This window comes from Copadichromis virginalis, linkage group LG1 (genome assembly GCF_057382275.1).
Source record: "Copadichromis virginalis isolate Kocher_CV1m ecotype Utaka linkage group LG1, C_Virginalis_male_GT1.1, whole genome shotgun sequence".
Classification (NCBI taxonomy): domain Eukaryota; kingdom Metazoa; phylum Chordata; class Actinopteri; order Cichliformes; family Cichlidae; genus Copadichromis; species Copadichromis virginalis.
This window is the reverse complement of record NC_140618.1, coordinates 2,150,766-2,177,545: the sequence shown is the minus strand read 5'-3', so window position 1 is coordinate 2,177,545 and position 26,780 is coordinate 2,150,766. Positions and strand designations below refer to the sequence as shown.

The window sequence follows — 26,780 nt, the reverse complement described above, 5'->3', positions numbered from 1 at the left end:
GTCTGGAATAAACAGACGACTTCAAACGCAAAATTACACACTGCTAAATATCGAAGATGTTGTGTTATCATTTGAGCAGCCGTGCGCGGAGAGCGGCAGTTCTCTCTAACTGATGGATTTCTGTTCCCCGCTGACATGACAAAAACCGAGATTAATGAACACAGAGCAACTGTTCTTACGGATAAAAACTGAGTAAAAATAAACCGATGAAAACACGCTTTACACACTGCAAACAGCATCCCGTCGTACAATCTCAGCGATGTACAAAAAGCCGATTAGACGATGTACAGGAAATCTACGGGTGAGGATACTGGGTACCTAAAATGATCCTGCTTCACGGCACAGTCATCAAAGTTACACAAAAACAGGACACACTTCTTTGTTGATCACACAGACGTGGCAAATCCAGGCTGTTTTAATGTCTCGATGCTCAGTCATCCAGGTACGTAGATGCCAAACGTCGATTCTTTTCATCTGGACATTTTCAGTGGGAGAAACGCTTCATCATCATCCAGGTGACTCCTTCAGTCTCAGCTCGTGTGGTTTTATAACACTGACATGCAGAAGATGTTTGAAAGGAGGTCACGAGTCTCTGAGGGGAATAAGTGCGGCCTGTTGCAGTCACACCTGCACACTGCAGGTTTTCACTGTGACATCTCTGCTGTCCTCTCTGATCCCGGATCAGACCCCAACTGATAGGGCTGTGCGATATGACCAAAATCTCATATGACATTTATAACGATATAAACCACAAAAATTTACATTTTCGGTGAATTCTGTGAATCTCGGGCAGCTCGACTTGTGTGAAGTGTTTTCAGCTGGGCGTCGTGTGCCTGGAGTCGAGTGTTTTGACCGATGGATTGAACTACATATTTTTAGACATAAGTTGGGATGGTTGCCATTTTCTTTGTGGGTATTTATTACACGGCGTGCTGCGGGGAAACGCCCGTTCTAATGTTTGAGTGGGAGGTTTATTTGGAGCACCTGACGGCTCTTCTTTGCTTCTCAGCCGTAAACTCTCTCCTTACTGTCACGTGATTCTTCCGTTGGTGGTAGCAGAGGTTTGGTGGGGGCCGGTTTCCTGCGTAATTTGCAGTGTCAGATGTTTCATAACCAACCCATGTCCGTGCTACAGAGGCAGCCCCTCGTTTAGGAATAAGGTCCTCGATTTGTTTGGACTGGTCCTTCTGTTTGTCATCATTTCAGTTTATTTTGAAAAACCTCAACAGGATCTTCAGCTTTATTGAACTTTAAGAAATTAATGTAGCCTCTACACTGACCATCAAGCCATGAAAGATATTGTTGTAAACTGTTTATTTTGCGACACCATGAAACAATAGAAGTAGAAGAGTTTGGCACTGGCCTGCCGGGTTCAGGAATCGGTGGATGGATTATTTCTGTTTGTGTTTGCACTCTTGGGTTAAAATGAGGTCGTGTTGCTGCCCACAGAAAAAAGCACCTTTTTAAACTTGTAACTGGCTCCAGTGTGTTTACTACCTGCCACACAGCCGTGGTTTAATGTTACAGGCGGGTCTTGTGTTCAGGTTTTCTGGAAACGCCATCTCTAAACTCATTCTCGGGTGATTTTGTGAGGCCGCAGCAGCGACACCAAATTTCCCCTGTGAAAATAATCTATGTGCCGGTCAATGAGCTCGCACTGTTCTTCTGAGGAGGCTGGCAGCGTCCAGACGGACAGGAGCAGCAGTCAATACGTAATGATAGCCAGATAATGATGGGCTGGAATTGGAAACAGATCAGCTCTGTGCCTCAGATGTGAGTCGCTCAGTATACGAACACACACTGTGCTCAACCTGCACTACGCAACAGCAGACGCGAGCAGGTTGAGCACACAAACGCAGACGATCGATATGACCGAGACAGAAAAAGTCAGATATGGAGAAATATAAAAATTGAATACTGGGACAGCAGACGCCACGTGAGGAGCACGGTTATTAATACCAACGCAGTCCAAGTCAGACTTTCTGAAAAGTGGGACTTTACTTCATGGTGATCATTTCTTGGCTCACAGTCTAGGTGGAGGTTATTGTCGATCATGGAGACAGAAGACGCCGCAATAATCAACTAAAATAAGACGGACACAGCCACCACGCCCCCTGCTGGCTTTAGACGTCACATCCTGAAGCCTTTCTCAGAGGTTGCTGCACACATGCTGACCTATCATCAGAAACTCCGCCCACGTCTCACCATAGCTTTCGTTTGTTGACTGATCATTTTCTTTTTTTCTGAACAAACAAACAAACAAACCCCGAATACACAAAACCTGTGATGAAATGTTTCAGCACTTTTGTCGATGAATAAAAACGAGACGACAATGTTCCGGGGCGACGAGATCCAATCAGAATTAATTAAGTTGTATAGAGAGGCGGGACCAGTTTGGGGGGGATCCAATCAGACGTAAGCTCCTTGTTCTTGATCTTTCACTGACGATCAGGGTGTGAGGGAGGAAGCTCCCGTGTTTGTCATGGAGACGAGAAGAGCACACGTCACGCTTTGTAAACCGTGCGCAGCGACTCTCACCAACAACTCTGAATCAAGTTCACACCCACTCTGTGCTAATCTCACAAGATTTATTGGAACAAAACTAAATGAATTTAGATTAAATTATGATAAAAATGATGATCGTGGCGACTACTCGCCCATCACTCACTGCTCCTTCAGCCACCTCGCTCTCTGGATATTATCAGAACGTAATCTGATTGGTTAGCAGCCATATTGGAGAATTTCTCCAATCACACGGATGCTGAGCAGATTTTTTACTGTGCATATAAATCAGCGACCACATACATGCAGAATAATCTGCGTGAACAGTTTGGATGGTCTGATTATTCCAAGGCTTCAAAGAACCACAGGAACTGGATTAGTGCACCCAGCCTTGTTAACCTGAGCAGAGCTGGTTTCCCTTTTTGTCTTTATGCTCAGATAAATAAATTATAGTCAGAGTGACCTCTTGGATAAAGCTTCAAGTTGACCTATTCTGCTCACTACCTGCACCATCCTTTGATTCTTAGACATAATAATTAAGTTAACTGGGTATTATAGTAATCTAAGCACGATGACACAGATGCATGAAAATGTTTTCTCTGATGAGACTTTTCCTAAATGTTCCTTAAATGGAACGTAAAACAGATTTTTCATGGGAGTCGAAGCCCAGAGACGAACTGTAATTATTATGCCAGCATTAGAAACACTAGAAATCACTGATGTAGACATTTGATGTTGTTAAAGGATGAGCTCAGTTACTCTGAGTTTAAAACAAAATGACTGTATGGAAGCCAAAAGACACACAAGTGAATGTCATCAGCACAGAAATGATTAGAAATATCCTCAATGACTTAATCATGTCAGTCAAAGGCAGCATGCAGAAAGACAATAATAATGAACCCACGGTATCACTGATTGGCTGATTGGGTGACTGTTGTATGAGATGACCATATAAAGATATCCCCCTCTGTGACATCATATGGAGCCAAATGTAGGAAAACATGGAATAAACTGAGTATTTAGAGCATTCTGAAGCTCACAGAGGTTGCTGCACACACTGACCTGTTACTATGTTCATACATGAACATTCAGCGCAGGGACAGGAAGTGAGCCAAAGCAGAGCAGGTTTCTTTAACAAGTGTTCACGAGTGAACATGAACACTTTACATGCCTAACATCAGCATACAGGCAGACACACATGCACGCACGCACACTGACCGCTCTCTCAGGTCGTCCAGGCAGCGCTGCAGATGAACCTCGCCAGCAGTGACCAGAACGTGTTCTCCGGTTTCCTGGATCAGAACCTCGGCACAGGGGTCGGCCTGGTTCAACAAGCGCATCCCGCGCACCAGCTTTGGCATCTCGCCTGTCACAAACAAACGAGGTGGAAACACAATCATCGATTCGGCTGTGTGAGCGGTCGGAACGTCTACACAACGAGGAACACACTCTCAAACCTGACTGGACCTAACTGGTGTTAACCTCTGTCTCTGCTCCACAGCATGTCTTTATCCCGTCTTCCTTCTCTCACCCCAACCAATCGCAGCAGATGGCCCCGCCCCTCCCTGAGCCTGGTTCTGCCGGAGGTTTCTTCCTGTTAAAAGGGAGTTTTTCCTTCCCACTGTCGCCAAAGTGCTGCTCATAGGGGGTCATATGATTGTTGGGCTTTTCTCTGTATTACTGTAGGGTCTTTACCTTACAGTATAAAGCGCCTTGAGGCAACTGTTGTTGTGATTTGGCGCTGTGTAAATAAAGTTGCATTGAATTGAATTTGACCAGAGCAGCGGTGAAGCTCGGCTTTTCGTATGAATCTTTTTACTTCCTGAGTCCGGCAGCACCCACATAAAGAGTTTTTCTGTGTGGATTGATGTGGGCAGACGTCACCGGCCTCTCATTCACAGCTCTGCTTGTGCTGCCAGACAACCAAACATTATCAAAGTGAAGTCGTAGTTTCCTGTTCTCTGTGAGTGCTGCTGGCTGTGCCTGCGAAAGCGTTATTTACAGCTGATATCATCTGCTGCAGGAGAAAAGAGTTTAAACTGGCAAGACTCTGCTGACTTCAGTGTTTTAATATCTGAATATTAGCAAATGCTCCTCCCTTCGGCCTGTGCAGCGTGATTGGCTGCTGTCAGCTTGATGTATTGTATGAACAGTCCATTGATTCCCAGTCTCTGGTCAAGAAACTGAAGTACGAGTGACATCTCGAGTCGTCCGTATTAAAGTTAAATTCAAAGCCGTAAAATTTTCATCTTAAATCTGATTCCAGTCCAAGTCATGTGACTCTCATTCATCACACCATCGATGTCAGCTGACATTTAGGAAGCTGTGCACGCTGTGACTTGGAGCAGTGTGGAGCCTCTCAATAAAGATTTGTTCGGTTTGGTGCGATTACGTTTACAGTTGACACAAATACACAAATAGGTGCAGATTTGGGCTCAGAACTGTGAACTGATAGGAGTTTGAAATGTTTCAGCCGATCGACTCGGTTTCTCTAACACGGCGGTTTCTCTCTGACGCCACGATCATCGGAAACACAGCACAAGCTCATCATCACCATTTGAGGGCAGACGGAGGCGCAGAGCCGGACGCTTTGACTCCATGCAGAGAACAAATAAGGAGAGGGCCAGTTAGTGTTACTGAACTCTCCCATTGGCTGTTGGGGAATTATATATTTCTGGTTTGTAAAACACGCCGTCGGCTGTATTTGAGTCATTAGCATGATGTGAAACTTAGCTTCGTGGTCTGAATACATCAGCACAGCTGGACTGACTTCAGCTGTGCTGAGTTTTTGGCTGATACCAAAATTCAGTGCGTGGGACTCTCACTCACACACACACACACACACACACACACAAGCACACACACACACACACACACACACACACGCACACGCAGACAGACAGACTCACACGCGTGTCCAACTAAATGAAAGGAGACAGTGTCGGGTCTCCGTGAACGTTCCGGTTTCACTGAATTTAACAAAGCAGCAGATTAGTTTCATGAACTACATGTGAGAGCGCCTTCGAAGACCTACTTGGATGTTTGGGCTCTATGGCAACCCTGACAATGGGCGTGGCCTCAAAGTTGAGCGGGGTAAAGGGAGGACAGGCGGGTGAGGTGGACAGCGTGGCCGACTTCAAGACGAACTCCTCGAGCCCTCCGATACCTGAGTGTGAAAAACATCAGACGTGAGGACATCGCACCAAATAAAACATGCAGCTGCTTTAAACAGATTCCCCCACGATTCACCAGAATCACATGATCACCAAATAACTGAGGGGCAGAGGAAGCAAAGCTAAAAAAGTCACAGAAGAGAAGAAATATTGTTTAGAACAGGAAGAAAGTGGATCAATAATAATAAATACACACACGTCCTGCTTCTTGCATTTTAAGTAACAAAAGTTTGACTGTGTGTAACAAACGTGACCATCACAGAACAGCCGTGCTTATAAAGTGACTCCACACCTGCTCGGCAGGATCAACTCAAGCACCTGCATATATAATATTTAATGTCCGTGACAGGAGCGAGCTCTGTACCCGGGATCTTGAGCTGTTCCCATAATTCACTGGAGCAACATTTTAAAACGTGTGTTTTGGGTTAACTTTCAACAGTCATGTGACCAAAAATGTGCACAACTTTATTTAAAAAAACAAAGAAACAGCTGATGCTGAGAGGTCAGGAGGGTAACACTTGCTGATTTTCAGTGCAGGGTTTTTTCACGCTGTAAAGCAGAGCGCTGGAGTATCAGCGTTTCAATCTAATTTTACCCGAATCAGCAGAAATTGGAGGAACGAGTTGTTTTGTTTATTAAAAATGCAGAACACTGGATCCAAGCCTGGTAACAAAAACTGAGCTTTAATTAAGCTGGAGGGGAAAAAAAAGCAGGAAACCACAAACTCCAACAAACAAAACGAGATTCCAGGAAAACACAAACAGGACGAAGGAAAGCATGAGAGGACTTTAAACACAGAGCTGAAGCTAATTAAACACAGGTGACATAATGATCAGAGCACAAACGAAGCAAAACCAGAGACGCACAAAGAGAGTGATCGCCAAAGTAAAACAGGAAGTGAGAATCAGAGTCGTCTACCAATCAGAGGGTGGGTGGGCCGATCCACGTCCAAGTTTCTTTAAGCCTGCGTTACCCTCTATGCATGTGAATGAGTGTGTGAAACAGGCTTTGAGTAGTCGATTACACACTTTAACTGAGCACATTCTGGACTATCAGTTGAGCCCAACACAAAATACAAGCTGCAAACTGACAAAAGAAAGACAAACACACCGTGCTGAGTTGTGGCTTCCCTTCAGGCTGATGTTTGGTAAAAAACGAGCACATCTGCTTTGGAACAGAAAGTGAACTTCCTGGACGTGTTTGGAGACACGAGTGCCGTCGGGTTATGTTGCTCTGTCACTGGATCGGCAGCTTAAAATTCTATTACAGACAAAAGCTTAAACAAACCCAAGTTTACTTTGTTACTTTGTAACATTCGCATGTTTACTGTTTATCACACACACGAGAATTTACACTGTCGGACAAACCAAACGTGACATCATCATGAATACATAATGCAGCTGTGACACTGAGTGACAGACCGACAGACACAAACAGACACACATACAACAAGTGTCAGATCCACACAGCTGCTCTGGGATCAGCTACAGAAGTCGATGCCTAAGTTTAGTCTCCAGTTTGAAAGCTGGCTCCGCCCCTTTTTAATTGTTGCCATTACAGGAATATTTCTTTTTTACCTCTCCTCTTTCTGTTATAGTAGTTTAATACTTTTTATGCGGAATGTCGCATTTTAAACCCCTAACCTGAGGAAAGAGAGCGTTCATCAAAATGTGGAACCGCTTCACGATTTTGCGTGTCATCCTTGCGCAGGGGCCATGCTAATCTTCTCTGTATCGATTCCAATTTATCGTATGTGCTGCCTGAGCGAGCACATCCAGCCTGCAGCACAGCCTGCCATTTACTGCCCTGCTGCAGGACGGCCTCGGTAACACGGTGCAGACTCGACGGCTGCAGACGGACCAACGAGTCGACTAAAAGTCAGGAAAGGACCCGTTTTTGTCTCGTTGACGTCAACATTTGAACTGTGAGCATAAACTAGCTCTTCAATTCTTATGAAATTAGTTTTAATGCCAACATTTCCTTTTAACTAAAAAGGGGCGGAGCCTAACTCCTCTTCAGGATGAAGCCTGAACTTGTGCCCCAGACTTAACCCTTCCCTCCCTGACAGAGCAGTTCTGATGATCCCAGAATCTGAATTATTGTTATCTGCACACAGTCTGAATATGACCTGCACACAGTTCCCATATTAGGATATTTGTCTCCAGGTGAAGCAGACAAAGGGATGATAGTGATGTAAGAGAGAATCCTGCCCCACTGACGTCAGAAAGTCTGAGTGCAGAAACTGAAAGAGAAAAGAGGAGGAGGCCAAAAAAGACGCAGCTTTCCAAATGGTTCCCACCATGGTGATGACCGGGAACAAGGAAGACAAAAAGAAAGCCAGGCTCAAATAACGGAGGTTGTGAATATTGCTGTCCCCCAGACTAGGGGCAGGGACAGCTCAGTAGGTAAAGTGGTCGCCCCATGATCGGAAGGTCGGCGGTTCGAATCCACTTAACGGCTACCCTGAGGTACCCCTGAGCAAGGTACCGTCCCTACACACTGCTCCCCGGGCGCCTGCTTAGTGGGCTGCCCACTGCTTCACTGAGTGAATGGGTCAAATGCAGAGAAAAAACAAGTAATTTCCCCATGGGGATCAATAAAGTATCTATTATTATTATTATTAACTGTGGCTCGAGTTAACACAAAGAATCACCTATACACTAAAGTTGGTTCTTTTAAATATATATTTTTCGGCCTTTTTAGACAGAAACAGTGAAAACTGACAGGAAAAGGTAGTGGGCACGTGGCAAAGGGCCACAGGTCAGATTTGAACCGGCAGCTCTCCGCCACGCAGCATAGGGTCGTCTGCTCATCCAACTGAGCTAAACCAGCACCCACCTACACGTTAAAGTTTCAAATAAAAAAAGAGTAATAGAATATAAAATAAAGCAGAGCCAACCTGAGATGAGAAGTCTATGCAGTAAAAAAAACATGCATACTCTCAGACGTCCGCCGGGACAGAAACTAGACTGTAGGCGACAACGTCCAGCACGAGCATTTTATGAAAATACTGACGCGTGGTCCATGCAAGATCCAGCAGGAAGTCTTCATACATTTGGTTTGTTAGCCTGAAACCCGACTCGACCTGAAAGGCGAAAATCAAACAAAATCAAAGCGTCTCTCAGATATCTGTAACCCTAACCTGAGGAAAGAGAGCGTTCATCAAAATGTGGAACCGCTTCACGATTTTGCGTGTCATCCTTGCGCAGGGGCCATGCTAATCTTCTCTGTATCGATTCCAATTTATCGTATGTGCTGCCTGAGCGAGCACATCCAGCCTGCAGCACAGCCTGCCATTTACTGCCCTGCTGCAGGACGGCCTCGGTAACACGGTGCAGACTCGACGGCTGCAGACGGACCAACGAGTCGACTAAAAGTCAGGAAAGGACCCGTTTTTGTCTCGTTGACGTCAACATTTGAACTGTGAGCATAAACTAGCTCTTCAATTCTTATGAAATTAGTTTTAATGCCAACATTTCCTTTTAACTAAAAAGGGGCGGAGCCTAAGTGAACCACTGATTTGTGCGTGAAATGTTTGTACACACAGTTTACACACAGATTTGTGTATGTACACTGTGAATGAGGCCTGATGTGAAGTTGTTGATGCTAAATCAAGAAACTGTGAATCCTCCTCGCTGCTGGGATCCATCCTTATTGACTCCAATAAGAGGCTACACTGAGGTGGAGGCAGGTGATCTGCTGTTCTGTTAGCATTTCCAGAAAAACTACCAAACTCATCCTTATGAAACTTGATGAAGAGCAGTCAGATGAAGAACCTGATAGATTTACAGCTTTAACTCTGAAAGAAATCAGCTTTAGTAGCTGAAATAACTGAGGAGGTGATAAGCCTCCGGTCCTGAAGAGGCCTTAAGCTCCGCCCCCTTTAATTGTTACTAAGTTCATAAGAATTCAAGAGCTAGTTTATGCTCACAGTTCAAATGTTGGCGTCAACGAGACAAAAACGGGTCCTTTCCTGACTTTTAGTCGACTCGTTGGTCCGTCTGCAGCCGTCGAGTCTGCACCGTGTCACCGAGGCCGTCCTGCAGCAGGGCAGTAAATGGCAGGCTGTGCTGCAGGCTGGATGTGCTCGCTCAGGCAGCACATACGATAAATTGGAATCGATACAGAGAAGATTAGCATGGCCCCTGCGCAAGGATGACACGCAAAATCGTGAAGTGGTTCCACATTTTGATCTTTCGTCAGGTTAGAGTTACAAAATGCAACATTCTGCTTAAAAAATATTAAACTCCTATAACAGAAAGAGAAGAGGTGAAAGAAAGAAATATTCCAGTATAAAATACTTCATTCTTAAAACGTCTGAGTTTGTTGAAACAGTCGATGACTTTTTTTCATCTGTTATCTTATTTTTATCTGATTTGTAAAAATCTTTGCTGCTTTATTTTTATGTTCTTCATGCATTTTAAAGTTCTCATCATCATCATCGTCTCTGAACATCTCTCTCCAGGCAGCGCTCATAGGGATCATTTTGTGTGGAAGAGTCACATGACCCACAAAACACTGTTTTTCCCCTGTGAGTGGGCTTGGCAGGTGTGTGCAGTCCTGCAAACTATGGTAACAAAGTAATTCAGGCCCAGCATTGCTGATACTGATGGTTTAACCTATAAAGATGGCTTATGTGGGCGAGAACAGTGTGCCGTCATTCATTTAATAAATCATCACCGATTTGCAGATTCTGAACTTTAATAACCACTAAACAGCTGATTGTTGCTTTGCAGAATAATTCCTTATATAACATAAAAACCTGTTTTTAAAGCTCGTCTATCAAACTAGTATGGATCAGATATCAGTACTATTGATATTTGCATGAATCCGCCTGAAGTAGAGTCACGCTTCGCAGAGTTCATAAGTGCTGTTGTGATACTCGTTACTGCTGACATGGAGTTCAGATTTTACTGGCAGAGCTAACACAGAGGAGTCCTCACTGCGCTGCGCTGCGCTGAGCTGAGCTTCGTCTGCAGCCTCTGTCAACTCTGCTAATGCTAACCCGGGCTAGCCTCCGTCACAGACACACTGACATGCTAACATGGCAGAGCAGCCACCTGGTCACGGTGCGGAGCTGTCGTCTCTGGTATTCAGAAGAAAGAAGGCCGTGATTTTGGGTTATGTTTCTGTCACTGACAAGAAAATTCTGATAAATTATAATGAAATGACTCAAAACTTTGAGGTCAGAGTTTAGCTTCAACAAAAGAGGGCGGAGCCAGACTCCCCATCCTAACCCGACTGCTGTGAGGATCTGAGCTCTAATCATCCAATGGCTGAATCGGCTGCAGCAGATTCACAACTTTGTGCAGCGCTTTGAAGAACTGCACAACTTTAGTTTGAACCAAATGAATGTTTCCCAAAAATATTTAAACAAGTTCATCTCTGTACAGAATCAGTAAAAAATACAGAAACAACAGATACTGTAACCGTAACCTGAGGAAAGTGAGCATTCATCAAAATGTGGAACCGCTTCACGATTTTGCGTGTCATCCTTGCGCAGGGGCCATGCTAATCTTCTCTGTATCGATTCCAATTTATCGTATGTGCTGCCTGAGCGAGCACATCCAGCCTGCAGCACAGCCTGCCATTTACTGCCCTGCTGCAGGACGGCCTCGGTAACACGGTGCAGACTCGACGGCTGCAGACGGACCAACGAGTCGACCGAGAGTCAGGAAAGGACCCGTTTTTGTCTCGTTGACGTCAACATTTGAACTGTGAGCATAAACTAGCTCTTCAATTCTTATGAAATTAGTTTTAATGCCAACATTTCCTTTTAGTCAAAAAGGGGCGGAGCTTGTGCCCCAAACTGACAGAGCAGTTCTGATGATCTTGCTATGAAGTTCATGCCAGAATAATCCAGAATAAAGCGAGCCCTGTTTGCAGCTGGCACCAGTCCTGGAATGACTTAATTCTCCTGCACAGCCTGAGGGTGATCGGCCTGTTTGTCTATGATTCACACTAAAACTACCGATCTTGGTAAAGAATGGCATCCTAACAAGATTTAGACGTAGATACAAACAACCGTCTTTAAAGTTCAGTTCCCAAACTGTTTTAATAGGTAAAACGACAGCCCGGGGTCATTTTCTCACACTCGTCTCAGTTTTGAAGAAAAATATGTGGCTTTGTGTACAGAGGGTGTACACCCAGACACAAGGCTAAGAGCTGGCTGACTGCAGGACACCGCTGGCTGCCTCTCGTGTAACTCGACACTATAATTACTTTAAGGTGACTTGATCCCCGGAGGCCTTCAAAACCAACAAAGAACAATAAAAGATGAAAAAAAGAAAGAACTAAAAGGACCAGATAAGCCAACAAGCGCTGTTGCAGACACTCAACGCAGCAGCAGAGCAGCAAACACAGAGACTTTCATCAGAGTTGAAATGCACGGGCAGCGGCGCACCTCTGCACAGCGTCCGAGGTTTTCATTCCTCACGCAGCTCCTGGTGCGTCGTCACTGCTGGAAAACAGGCCTGCTCGATTACAGTCACCGCAATTACTCTGGTCCATAACTGCAATCTCAATCATTGAACACAACTATTCACCAACTTAACAAACTTCATGCAGTTACTGAATGTTAAAAATGAAAGAGAGGAAAAGGAGGTGAGCGCTGCATGCACTGAGGCTCTCCTTCCATTATCATCATCATCAGTTCACTTCAATTCAGTTTCTACAGCATCAAATCTCAACAACAGTCAGGTGCTTTGTATTATAAAGTCATACAGATAAGACCCCAACAATCAGACGGCCCTCTGTGAGCAGGCACTTGGTGACAGTGGGAACAAAAAACTCCCTTTCAACAGGAAGAAACAGGCAAACTCAGGGAGGGACAGCCAGTTAGGACCAGTCAAATGAAGCCTGGGGTCAGCAGCAGTTTTATTTATATAGCAGCAAATCACAGCAGCGGGCAGCTGAAGATAAACTGACACGAGCTATTCTCACACGGGGACCAACACAGGCCTTGTAGCAGAAAGCTAACAGGTCAAAGGCATTTAGATGTCAGATCCTCCATCACAGGAGTTCAAGGCTGCACGTATGAAAAGGTCCAATTCAACCGGGACGAACTGAGGGATTATTTGGACTTCTTTGCTGCTCTTTAGGATGGGGAAGTGTTTACTGGAAAATGTTGCAGGCAGCATATTTTTCTGATTTTTGCAATCGCATCTTCCTCCGTGCATAAACAATACAGGAAGCCCTGAAAACGTTCACACCTGTACCTGTGCTGGGAAAAAGTCCCACCCAGTCCCGTAGCTTTGCACCACGGCACGCTGCAGTGGGTTTTTTATTCCGTGTGCAACAGCGAGGTTAGAAATGATGAAGACTGTGGTTTCTGTGGGTTTCACCAGACCAGATGATATTTCTGAATGACCATGTAGAGCCCCTGCAGCTCGTACATATGGAACGATAACAGGAGGGCGAGATAAAGGGAAAACCAGGAGATGACGTCCTGCTCTAGGCTGAACGTAGAGATCTTTCGACCTCTTCATTCAACATACTGAAGCCCTTTAGAATATTTTTGATGGCCTTGGATCGAGTTGAAGAATTTGTAGTGATCAGCAGCCGTTCCTGACCAAACCTGAGGAGAGACTGCGCTGCCAGAACGCAACCCCCGCCCCCCGGGGACTAGGCCCGGATACGTCCGGCTGCAGAGCTCAGGATGATTCAAGCCTAAAGACATTTCCTCCAACCACAAGTACAGTTGGCTGCAACTCTGGTTATATAAAGATGGCATTTTTTCCTCATCCTCTCCCACCACACTGCAGTGAGTGAGGTAGAGGTGATGTAATGAAAATCAAGAGCATGTATGAGGAAAGACAGAGACAGCAAAAACCTTTGGTGATCCTGAATCAGAAATAAGATCTCTTCCTTTCATAACGAGGGTTCAGCTCATGCACAGGATGCTTTGAGCAGCTGTAAGCGACGTGCGTCTTTCATTTCATCGGATAGACTTGGCAGATGTGTTGCTGTGCACCAGTTTAAAGAGCGCTTCTCACATTGGTGCTAAACGTTGTTCAGTGTTGGAAAATAAACTAAATCAAACCTCAAACTAAGACTTTATGACTTCCTGCAATAACTGAGCACAGTTAGAGATAGGTCACGAGTTCAGCTGAGGTTGTTCAGGCATCGGATCAGGACACCTCCCTTTGGAGGTCTTCCAGGAACACCCAACTAGGGATGGGTATCGTTTAGGTTTTATCCGATACCGGTGCCAAACCGGTACTTTTGAAACGGTGCCGGTGCTTAAACGGTGCTTAAAGAATGGAGAACACAAAATTGGTCCAAAAACCTCTCATGTTCAGCTGTTTTTTTGTAAAAAGATAACAATGTTAGCCTTTTCTGCAGCTATGGGGCATATATGGTATCACTCTTGGCTGGAAGCAGTGCTTAAACAATGGAAAAACCACAAACTTTGTCCAAAAACCTCTCATGTTTAACTGTTTTCCACTTTTTCTTTGGTCATTTTAGCCTTTTTGGCCAGGGTGAAGGGAGTACCTGCCATCAAACAAGAAGACAGCTGCATGTAGCTATGATGATGTTTGCTAGTTCACCTTACATGCATTAATGTAATAACGTGGTTAGCCTACTCAACGTAAATTACACACGAACAACATTAAGCTACTCACGCAGAGAAGAACGGCTGCTGCTGCATCATCATCCTCATCATTCCTGCTACACTGGCAGGGCTAGGGGCCAGGACTCTGTTCTTCAGGTTTTTGGGGGATGTTGCTAACTCCCGGTCCGATAACAGGCACCACACCCGCAGTAGATGTGCTCGGTGTGAGGTCTCGCAGTAAGCTATCAAATACGGCGCATTTCTCGGCTTTTAAAAAAACGCTATGCGTCGCCAGGTGTTTCATCAGATTCTTGGTGTTACCTCCTTTGACAGTATCACAGTATCAGCTTAAAGCACTTGTTGCTGCTGAGTTTGCATCTTTTGCTGTGAAGTACAGCCAGACTTTGACCGCTTCGCCTTGGGCATTTTTAATCTGTAGCTCTGCTCTAAAAGAACGTACGCACCTGGGCCCGCCTACCATCCTCGGAAACGTAAAATGATTGGCTAGAAGTGTATCACAGCTCAGGAAAAAAAAAGCACCGAAATAAAGCACCGAAATGTGCGCTGCTTTTCTGTCTGGTTACTACCGTTTATGTCAGAACTGGTGCCATCATGGGACCGGATACCGGTACCCATCCCTACACCCAACTGTGAGGGGACCCTGGGAAAGAGGGAGATTATATATCTCATCTGGGTTGGAGCGCCTCAGGATCCCCCAGGAAGACCTGGAAAACGCTGCGCTTTTAAAGCAGGTCTGGAATAACCTGCTGAGCCTGCTGGAACTGCGGCCTGGCTTTGGATAAGTGGAAGAAAATTATGGATTAATTCATTCGATGCATTTAAGGAAAACGGAAATTATGGCTTCAAAGGGTGACACAGCAGTAGTCTAGCAAATCAGCTGTTAACTTCTCATTAAAAATACTTTATGGATTTTTTGCTGGACAAATGATGAATGTAGGAAGTCTTCCTTTCTATTACTTCAGACTTCCCCGGTGATTAACCTCTGAACATCCGCCAGGTCATTGGGGACTCCTCTAGTGTTAAGATTGGGTTTTGTTTTAGCCACAGGCTGACAGACAAACCTCCAGAAACTAGAATTACCCTTTAAATGTAATCCCAAAGCTTTGGCACCACAGCTTTTCTGTTAGGAGCTTTTCCAATTCGGTGGTCCAAACGTGGAAATTTCATTAAAAAAGGCCTAGAAACCCAAACCTGAGCCTTACATGGGTTGACCTGATGGAGGTTTCACTTTCAGTTAAAGAGGTTAAACATTTGTCACGATACTCAGGATGAGTTCAGTCTTAAGGTCACCGCTGAGAGTCCGAAAAGGTTTGCAGGAAGTGACGTTGGAAGAGCTTTTCTGATGCGTTTATTTCTGGTCACTGAGGAAAGAAAAAACGTCAAATAGCAGTTCAACAGTCGAGACGACTAAAGGTATGTTTGAAAGACACATCAGATTGTTTTACACTGAGTGTATTTGATATTCTTATTAATAATGAAGCGTTTCGGGATCAGATGAGGAAGCAGGACATGCTGTATGGCTCGTACACGGCTGTAGGAGAGGAAGTTCACTGTAAGGGAGCTCCACAGAGCCAAACTTATGGCACGAGTTACGTCCTAGTTTTTGTCACCTCAGAAAAAACAGAGAGAAGTGCTGGAGCGGTGGAAAAATGGCAGATTGAAAAGCAATAAATATGATGTGGGGCTGGAAATTGTTAAATGTTCAGTGTGGATTGTGTTTTATTAAGTACAAGGCCAGAGCTTGGAAATCTGCTCCCTCTTAACATCCTATGGAATTTCCCTCACACTGGAAAGTCCCACTCAAGCTTCAGAGAGCTGTGTGTGTGTGTGTGTGTGTGTGTGTGTGTGTGTGTGCGTGTGTGCGTGTGTGTGTGTGTGTGTGCTGTCGAGGGGGAGCAGCACCACTGGCCAAATAACACACTTTATTGTATTACACTGCTGGCGCTAAAGCTGAAAAGCACGTCTCGATGATCTGGATTCCCGACATGACAGGTGTATTTATCAAATGAGTCACCTTTTCACTTTACCACATATCATTTACAACTAAATAAGAGTTTTATGGAGAAGAATTATAAATTATTAGATGCAAAATGTAAATTTTGGTAAATGTTAATTTTCAGCAGAGAGAATAAGACCTCCCCGTCCTCAGCCACCACCTCCAGCTCCTCCCAGGGGGCGCCGAGGCGCTCCAAAGTCACTTTTTACTGTCATTTCGTGAAATCTCAGGAGGTCAGAGATTCTCCGAGATGCTGGAGCAGCTTGAGAAGATGCGACGTTTTCATACTCCAACATACTTCTATGCTGATGTGATGTTGTTTTCTGAGCGGCGAGGCTGGCGTTGAGGGGAACACCGCGGTGACTCCAGCGTGCCTTCGAGCACCAGTATGAACGCTGACAAGGCTGCAGTGATGTCAACGAATGAGATGACCATAAACTATGCGGTGAGCTCAGGCGCCCTTCGGAGGAAGCTCACTGCTGCCAGCTGTTGTCTTTGTTCCTTCAGTCACAACCCACAGATCACAGCCACAGGAGAGGAACCAAGCTCGACCAGCAAATCCACAGACTCGCCTCCAGAACCTCGCCACAACTGACCAACCACCAGGGCTGCGTCACATCATAGCGGTGTTTTATGGAATATAAAAATGTCACTGTGGCAGAAACACCGTGCTTTTACACTCCTCAGTGCGCCACAACAGGCCCAGCCGTGTCTGAGAGACCACGTGTCGGCCTTGGACCTGGAGCTACTTCGACAACATGTTTAACCACTTGGAGCAAAAACACAGCACGGAGTGCAGCCGGGCTCCAAACGAGGAGAGGCGAGCAGCAAACGTAGACCGACGACGCGCTCGCTGGCTGCTCACCGTGTGGAAGATCAAACGGGGGATGGAAATTACCGATGCACGGCGGAAGCTTTTAGAAGCTTGATCCAAAACACAAAAGATCCCCAGGGAAAAATATCTCACAGTTTCATTCTTATAACGGTAAAAGCTAAAACTCCTGGTAGTCGCCGTAGCTCAGCAGGTAGAGCAGGCCAGCTGTTAGCCACAAGGTTGGTGGTTCGATTCCTGGCTGCTCCAGTCTATATGCTAAACGTCCTTGGGTGAGATACTGACCCGAGCTGCTCTCTGATGGAGCCACTGCAGTGCGTGTGAATGAGGCAGCTTGCATAAAGTGCTACATAAGAAACTTACAGTTACTTCAACTAAAATGTTCAACAGTTATTTTATACTTTTACTTTAAAAAGAAACAACTCCGGCTACGTTTGTGCTTACATCTGATTTATGCTGTGTCAGTAATATTGCAGCGTAATGCTGCTGCTGGCTTTAATACATCCACTCTGTGAATCAGGCAGTCTGTCATCAGTGACAGCAGCACTTACAAAGGCTGATGCCAACAAGCTGCAAGCATCAAAGAAACATCATTCACAGTATTTTTTTAAATAATCTCAAATATCATTACTGCAAACTTCACACTATAAATGTGAGGCTGCATCGATCGGTGTGTCGATCGCTCCTCAAGAACAAAACCCTGAGATACGTGAACTCTTCCGCTTGAGGCTGAAATTTTTGAGATTTAAAGTTAAATTTCGTCCCCGTGGAAACAAATCCTGCAGAGGAATGGTTCCACGGCAAATTTCTTCTAGAGGCACTGTGGCAGGCTTCGTTGTGTTGAGTGGGAAGGCGTTAGTCTGTGGTCTCCCTGGCAACAGGTTAAAAACCAAACCAAAAATCCAAAATAAAAACAGAATTTTACTGTAAGACATTTGTAGGCCTGGATTTACTTTTTATGGCACACCTACCTGAAATAAAGCATCTGAAAGAGCCCACAGTGTTTAAAGTGTGAAAACACAAACGCTCATTTTATTCACATCGTCCACTAAAGAATCGATTTTAGCTTGAATAACGTGACATCACTTCATTAAATCCTACAAAGAGTTTAAATAGAAATGTTGCCAGAAACGACAGAATCTCAGGTTAAAGCTCACAAAACTATTTCAACAACCATCCACCAGCTAAAACTCAAATGAGAGCAGAAAGACGTGAACACAGACCGTGGATCGTTCACCCGCACGGACACGCCGGCACGGACATGCCATCAGGCTGAAAGCCGACAGCTCACAGATTCAGATGCTGCAGTTTCATCACTCTGACCAAAACTGACTGAACGAGCAGCAAAAGAAGATCCAAACCACGTTTGCTCAACATCGTCAGTGTTTCTTACTTTGGCTGTTTTTGTTTTCTCTCTCACTGTTTTTCAAGAACAGTTTCCCATCAAAAATCTGTTTTCTGCATTATTTGCTTGCTTATCGGCCGCTGTTTTTTTTTTCCAGAAATCACCTCCAACAAGAAAGCCTCATTTCTGCTGTTCAGTGCAGAAATATAAGCTTTTTAAAATGATGCCAAACTCAAAACTCTTAGCTGAGTCTCTAATCAAACCTCTGTAACTTCAGCAACATCAGGTTCAGAAGCTGATTCATGGTTTTCTTCCATTTTTGATCGACTGCAGAATATTTTTAAGGTTATCTGTAGGAAAAAGTCAGACCAGGAAAATCTCCTTCATGTGTTTCTGTTTTAGCCTCAGTTACTTTGACACAAACGCTTCAGCTGTGATGCTCACAGCTCTGATGAAGGGTCAGCTTTGTTTTTATACAGAGATAAAATATATTTGGATATGTACGAATAAATGATCAGAATTAGAATATTTCTGACTGTCACAGTCAAAATCGAATGATTACAGAAATCCGTGACGATGCCCTACTGCAGATACAGACGTGTCTAACGTATGAATACGCGTCCTGGTATCATGAGGCACTTTAATGATGATTTTTCTTGTATTACTGCAATATTTTTTTTTATCTTAGCACTGAACGACCGACTTCAGTTTAACCACAGTTGGATCGTCAGCTGAAAATATCCGGTCTTCGTTCAGCCGTCAAAAACCCATGTTTGGTGAAAATAAGCAGGTTCTGGGTGAGTCATGAGGAAACATGTCCAGACAGAGTCGCCGGGGAGCCGTCATGTAGCCCACACACTTTCACCCCAGCATATGCACACACACTCACGAAAGCCGAGACACGAGTGAAAGCCGAGGTTGCTCATTACGGCACCTGCGGGTGGTTTCAGGTTAATAAACCCCCCGAACGCCTACATTTAGCCCCGTGGACGAGTGTGCTGTGGATCTGACACGTAACTGTGGGACATTTCTTTCTTCCGGTGAAAAAACTTTGAGCGAGGATGTTGAGGAGTCCTCAGAAACTCGTGCGCTGAGCTGTATTTGTGCTGGCAGACAGTGGCAGCTATTAAACAATCACTGCGCTGTGGAAGACACTAAAGTTCTGTTCATACAGGATCATTTCCAGCTGGGGAGGTGCTGCAATGCAATTATTAGCAGAGAGGAAGAAACCCTGCTGCACTGCATATTTATACATTATAACCATTTTCTGAGAGCAAAACAAGGTTTTTGTTCTAATAGAGCTAAAAAATGTATTTTTAAAATGGAAAAAAGATGAAAAACCGTCTAAGAAAGGAAAACGTTCGACTTCGATAGGGGGTCGTAAAAAAGATTATTTTACTTTTTTATCAGATTACTTAAAGACAGCATGTTGCCATGAATATTCCTTTGAGTGTGGATAGATTTGTTTAAAACCTTTACGAGTAGCTGATGCTTTTCCCAACTTAGGAACGTTTCCCTGCTGGAGTTGATCCTGATGTAGACCGATTAACTAAACTGGTCACACGCTCACAGAAACACAAGAGAGAAACCAAACTGACGTTCTCGTGAAAAACAGTCACTAATCTGCATCCAAGTATCCATGTGGATCCGTGGACTCACGCATGCATTCATTCGCTAGTTTACTCAAAGTAAACGTCGCCGGCAGCAGACTGTAGAAGCAGAGCTGAATCATGTGATGTTAAAACTCACGGGGACCTAACGGCGGGCTCTTGGAAGGCAACCGTGTCGCAGAAACATGCAAATTGATTCGTTTACATGTTATCAGGTATTCCCGGGAAAGACTGGAAGCATCCCAGAGGTGCACATGTGGCAGCCTTGAAGGAGCTTTGTTCTTCGCCTGCTCCGGAGGTGCAGGACGGGAGTTGGAAGCCGTCTCCACTTGAAAGCACTCGTAATGTTTCCGTCCACTCTCACTCCTCTCACGAGGTTGTTCCCGGCTGCTGCAGGCAGCACGGCCCAGCAGAGTGAGGAACAAAAAGGTCTGGTGTACCCGCTTTGCACCACCTGCTCCACACCAAACATCAGACACACACATTTAGAGATGAGCTGCTGAGTACATTTAGCAGCTGCTTTGCCCTCAGGAGTTGGTACGGCCCAAATCAGACACGAACTCACAGAAACTGGCTCTGATATAAAGTGGACTACTACTCTTCCTTCTATTAAATCATTCATTTTACAAAGTGTGGAGCTGCTGCAGAACAAAAACAAAGTCCATGCTTGACTCTCCAACCTCCCAGCGACACAGCTCACCTGGTGTCTGTGTGGGCCTCACGACGCCACTCTGACAGGCTCCCCGGTGACCGTCTAAACACCTTTGTCATGACTCAGCTGGGATCGACTGAACGTTAGTGCGTCTGAGTGTGTGTGTGTGTGATGGTAAGGGGGCTGGAAGCCTGACATACGTCAACAGAGTGTGATACATGCCTGGGCAAAGAACAAAACAGTTCACACATTCACACCACAGTCAGCGTTGGCTTTTAAAAGCTGGGGGTCTGACGCATGAACACACAGACAAACATAAAGCCCCCCCGCCCACTCCTCATGTTGCATTCGAGGGTGCTTTGGTTATAAATCTATTAAAGAAAACGTCTGCTGCCAGCTTCACTGCAGATCTGTAAATATGATCATAAAAACTTGAGTTAACTGAGCAGCAGTCGAGTTTTGTCCAGCTGTCACCAAACATGTTTTCTGCTGCATAGAAAGTTCAACATAATACTTTTACTTTGAAGTTCAGCTTCACTTTGAACACGGAGGAAATTCAATACCTTACTTTGCTCCCTCAGTTCTTCATGCCATTTGATCGCGGGCCTACACGTAAACATGGAAGGATTAATCCTTAAATTCAACACGGCTCACATAAGATCTCTTTTCATACGTTAATCCTGGCATTGTATCGATTTACACGAGCACCAGGAGTGGACTGTGGACACGTGAGATTACGGCTGATGCTGCCATCCAAACCTGGGTTAGCTGTCAAATGATAGTGACGGCTCACATAAGGGTTTGTGTGCCACCTGGAAGGTCAGGGGGTCAATCCCTCAGGGTCCCAAATTGCCCCCAATGCATGCATCAAGTGTAAATCATCAGCTGTGTCCAAATCCTCAAGGATTGGTCAGCTCACAGGTGGGGAGGAAGAACCCCCTTTTAACAGGATGAGGGAGGGGCATCCATCAAAGAGAGATCACAAACAAAGCATGGGAGGGACTCCTTTTGACATGACCTTTCACCTCTCATCTGAGAAGTTTCCTCAGTTCTACTCAGCTGATAATAGCGTTACTGTCATTACATCGTCGTTTCTACTCTGGAATCTGCACGACGTCACGGAGACAGAAGCTCCATGAACCCACCTTTCAACCTTCTGTTTGTGAGGGGCAGCCAATTAGAAGACAGTTGGCTTAATGGGGCAGGAGCTAAAATGTTTTCCTTGAGACAGAGGAGGAGCGCAGGGATTGTCCCGAGTCCCAGTTTAAGATAAAGAAGGATTATTTTCAACCACCAGTCATCCAAAGCTACTCTGGTAGATTCCAGGAAGAAAAAAATGCACCAAGATTTTGTGTTTGGAGAAAATGCTTCCAAGTTGTGTCCGAGAGGTGAGAGGTGGAACATCTCGGAAGAACCGAAACAAAGTCAAGCTGCCCTCGAATGAAGTATTTGGGATTACGGTGAGCAGGATGACGGAGAATAAAGACAGAAATCAGCAGCTAAACAGAGTCAGTAGAAACTGCAGCACACTGGTGCTTGTCTCGGTACCTTGAGCCCTCACTCCCAAACTTGACCAAACTCATTGACTAACAAATTACGGCCTAATTTGGACGATCGTTCTTCTTCCCCACTGCTGCTGCCACCACTCAGCAGCTGAAACGCTGCTCACGCTCCTTAATTACTCAGGAAAATTAAACACAAGCGCAGCTATTTTGGAGAGCGGGACGTTTCCCCCACTACATTTTTTTTCTTTAATGTAATTTGTAGAAATTGCGGCAGCAACAAATCACCGAAGGTAGCGTGTAAAGCTTTTATTCCAGCAGTCCTGTCTTTCTGCCAAGAATATGTGGCGAGCTGGCAGCAGGAGAACGACACAAACAACAGAACGGAACATTTGTTCCTCACATTCAGGTTTAAACACTCAATACATCAGAAATGACCAGAAACATTACATCTCAGAGCAAACACGCTGTTAAACGCTTTAACATGTGCGCATCTGTGAAAGGTAAACGACAGAGCTGAAGAAACTTCCTGTTATTCCTTACGAACGACACACGGAGCCAGCATCAGTCATCTCAATGAGCCTAAAAGCCTTTATTTTCCACTTCGGCGGAGCTTTCAGACGCTTGTTGTTCCTCGCTATTACACCAAAGGGAGTTGGGGTCCTGGCTATTTTAAGAAGAAAAGGGAAAAAAGCCACTGCACAGAGATCTTAGCTGTATCTCATTTTACAGCCAGACTACATATTTCCTCTTCAGCTCCAACAAGACAGACTCATGACTCACAAATGTGTCTTTTAAAAGAGGAGGCTGAAATGTCAGGAGAGCTGCTGGCTTCATAAAGAAAACACATCTACTTTCAATAGTTGTGGAATTAAATCTAAAAAGGTCAGAAAGCAGATTTTTCTCCCGGCCTACGCTTCCTGTTTGATGTGCCGAGCTCTGCAGGCATCCGAATCTGAGGCGCGATCATCCAGAATCCACCGACGGCATAACAACCAAAAAGCCGACCCGACTTCAGGTCCGACCTGTTCCTTCAGGTGTCCTTCTGACGTTTCACCACCTCAAACTCAACATGGCACAACAGCTTCTGTCAAACTGACCCGAACTCTACATGGAGGCTCCTCGCTGCTGCCAACAGCCGAGCACGTGGCTACACGCCGAGGCCGATCACATCTGGCAAAGTATTCTTTTCACCGCGTACCAAAGGACGGCTTGTTCAGTTCACTGATGACGGCGGGGAGGAAGAACAGGACGAGGAATCCACATGATCAGGGAGGGGCATCCATCAGAGAGAGATCACAAAGCATGGGGGGGACTCTTTTTGACATGACCTTTCACCTCTTATTTGAGAGGTTTCAGTTCTAAAGATCAGGATCTTTTTAACAGCGCTGATGTCATTACTCGTCCTGGGACGGACCCTGAATGTGGCGTTTCACATCGTTGGAGAAAATGCTTCCAAGCTGTGTCCGAGAGGTGGAACAGCTTGGAAGAACCGAAATAAAGTCAAGCTGCCCTCCAATGAAGTATTCGGGATTACGGTGACCTGGATGACCAAGAATAAGCCGCCAAACTTCATGATCACATCTGGCAACATATTACAAACGAGTATTTGTTTCGCCGCGTACCACGGGGAAGTGGGCTGGCTGGTAGAACTAGGAAATGAGGAAGGAAGGAAAGAAGGTAGTCGAGTTCAGGAGAGGAGACTACATGAGGAGCCGTCTCTGTCACAGAACGCTGCAAACATCATCTTTGACTTCCTGAAGGCCGCAGCAGCCAAATCCTGCATTGATCTAATGGTAAATGTGCTGGTACTTAAATACTTTTTCTTATTACAAGCCTCGGTCGGCTTTTTTCCACACACACTCAGATGGAAACATCGGGGCACCTCGAGGTTCAGCGTCCTGCCCAAGGACCCTTTGATAGAGCCAGAGTCACACCAACAACCTGCCAGTTAGTAGCTGAGCGGCTCCGCCTCCTGAGCCACAGTCACCTGTTTGCACAGGTCTGTCACACATTTCTTTAATAGATAAAATCACTGATTCCTCATCTGTCACTTTCAGTCCATCAACATGAAGCTGAAGTGTTTTAGAAGCAACTGAATATTTTATAGCAATAAAAGTCAAAATAACAATCATTCATTTTTACAACAGAGATCTGCTCTGTTCCTTCAAACCGCTGCTCAGTCCCAGCAGCTCTGCCTTTGTCTCTGCTCTCTTTGTCTGGAGTGTCAGAGGCAGAAGCGAAGCAGCTTTTCCTCCTCGCTAACGCCATCTACTGGCCACGGAGCGGCTGCCTGCACGCCTGCACCGCGTGGCTCAGACAAAGAATGAGGGCAGGCGGCCAGCAGCTCTCGTAGCGAACAACAGAGAAGACAGAGTGAGGGGGAGGAACGGCTGTGATGCAGAGGCTCGAGGTCAGCCAGGTCCTGGATCGGCGTCCACGGCCGGGTCACGGGCCAGAGCTGGAGCAACCGAGGTGAGCGGGAAATGCAGGTTAGCGGGTAAAACTCTGGGGGCTGTGCTGCCCTGCTCTACAGCCACCTGCCTGCAGTCAGCTGCCAGAGACACACACAGTCTCTCACACACACACACACGCACACACATGCACACACACACGCACACGCACACCCACGCACACACACACTCTCTCCTGGATGTCTATTTAGGCCAGTGACTTTCTAACTCCACAGCCATCCTGACCCACCTACACGCTGAGCACGAGGAGAACGCAGACAGGACTGCTACACCCAGAACTACAACAACACAGCAGAGCGCCAACAAAGACGGGAGACAAACCAGCGCATTGGTGCGGTGTTCAGCACCAATGTGTTTAAAGACCTGCCGGCAGCTCAGAGCCTTTAAAACGACCCTGTGTAACCTCTGCACCCTCACGGTCCTGATCACATGACTCATAAACATTCATAACAATAATTATAAATCACAACCGAGGGGAAACATCACAGCACATTTCCTAAATTACGCCGCTGAACGGCATGCTGGGTAATGCTAGCCAGCTGAGCAGCTAACAGTGTGGCGACAGGTGGGAGGGGCTCTGTGTTGCATTCAGGAGCAGCAAAAAAACAGACGGAGGATGACAGCAAAGTTGTTCGAGGATGTTCGCAGTGGGTGGGGCTCCAGAAGCTCCACCCCCACACACAGTGACAAAGAACCAGGTGAGACATAATTAGCATGCTGCCCGAGGCTGCCAGGTGTTTTTAGCTGCAGGCAGACTCGTCTTTCAGCAGTCGCCTTAAAAGAAGCCCCAGCTTGAGGCGACCTGATTGGTCCACCCTCAACAGCGTCATCCAGCGTGTCCAATCACAAAGTCATCCAACACCGAAATAAACGTTGTTACTGTGAGCATCATTGTTTTAAATGGGGACGGCAGGCAGCCAATCAGACTTCAGCAACAAGAACGAAGCCTTTACGAGAAGCAACGATCCAACTCTGTTTTTAAGACTGCACTACTAACTTTCATTTAGTTTCTTGTGATGGGCGGGGCTTAAAAAGAGTGCAACTTTCCCCTGTGGTATGAAAAAGCTGTTACAGTCCACTGATATTATTCCAGGTACTGTACTGAATTTAAACAAATAAGCCCCTCCCTAAAAAGCCCCTGCCCAGTTTTACTGTAGGGAACACGGCAGTCGGACAACAGATGTCCTCAAACCTCAGAAGGAGATGCTGCTGCTTTTTTATTTGTTTTTGTTTCTAATGTCTCTGTAAAGCACTTTGAATCACCTTGTTGTTGAATTGTGCTATACAAATAAATTTGCCTTGCCTTGCTGGGTCTGAAAGAACGAGTCCCATCAGCCACATCTGCAACGACTTAATATGTCACACTAAGATGAAGCATCCACCCACGGCTGGGAAATATCTGTGAGTCACTGACGATAGCAACCAGCAAACATTTCGTAACCGTCGTCTTTTCTCCACGTCTAATCTCGTTTGATGAATCGTCCTAAAATGAAAGTTGTGCCGATGTCGCAGGCATAACGTGTCCGTCTGCTGGCTCCACTTCGTCAACAACATCTGGAAGTTCGTGTTGGACATTCGTCCAAAGGAAGTTTGTGTACAAGAACTGGTTTATATTGTTTTTGGAAACACAGCACAGAATAAAAGAAAGTGAAGAGATTACAAGTGTATTAACAGAGCCTGTTAGTCTCATGTGCGTTTGATTCCTTCATTGTGAGACAAGAACAAGATTTCTTGTTCCATAAGAAGAAGAATTCATGTGGAAAGAGGAAACGTTCATGTTTCAGTCACGTTCGCTGGGAAGAAATCGTCACGAAAGGCTGACGCCGCGAGCTCGAACGCTCCTTTAGAGCAGATCCATGTTTGTAAACTCGTCCGTTTCTAGTTTCAAATGCAAACATTTTACTTGCACAGCTCAGGGAGTGGTGGGCGACACGGAGAGTGGGTTAGCACACCACAGTGTGAACTATCCAAGCTCAACCTTTCTGAAGCCTCTGTCCATGAAGTCGTCATGACCTCTAACCTATTGACGCCCACCTTTATTTTTGTGTCTGCGAAAACGATTTTTTAATATTTCGTATTCTGGGACAGGAAATGAACATTTTCCACTTTGAATGTTTAA

At 45.5% G+C, this 26,780-nt stretch overlaps 1 protein-coding gene and 4 non-coding genes across 5 annotated transcripts in view; 1 reads left to right on the top strand and 4 right to left on the bottom strand.

The window, feature by feature from the left end:
* Window positions 1-26,780, bottom strand: part of efl1 (elongation factor like GTPase 1) — a 74,011-nt gene that overhangs the window by 18,363 nt on the left and 28,868 nt on the right. Inside the window, exons 15-16 of the mRNA XM_085469164.1 lie at window positions 5,537-5,668; window positions 3,721-3,868 (exon numbers count right to left, since the gene is read on the bottom strand). Coding sequence (XP_085325290.1) covers window positions 3,721-3,868; window positions 5,537-5,668 — 280 coding nt within the window. The remainder of the gene's footprint in view (window positions 1-3,720; window positions 3,869-5,536; window positions 5,669-26,780) is intronic.
* LOC146718076 (U6 spliceosomal RNA) lies at window positions 7,341-7,447 on the bottom strand. Its single transcript, XR_014921732.1, has one exon. It is a non-coding gene; the product is annotated as a U6 spliceosomal RNA (small nuclear RNA).
* On the bottom strand, window positions 8,840-8,946 carry LOC146718075 (U6 spliceosomal RNA). The gene has a single exon (XR_014921727.1). It is a non-coding gene; the product is annotated as a U6 spliceosomal RNA (small nuclear RNA).
* LOC146718074 (U6 spliceosomal RNA) lies at window positions 9,759-9,865 on the top strand. Its single transcript, XR_014921724.1, has one exon. It is a non-coding gene; the product is annotated as a U6 spliceosomal RNA (small nuclear RNA).
* Window positions 11,134-11,240, bottom strand: LOC146718073 (U6 spliceosomal RNA). The gene has a single exon (XR_014921726.1). It is a non-coding gene; the product is annotated as a U6 spliceosomal RNA (small nuclear RNA).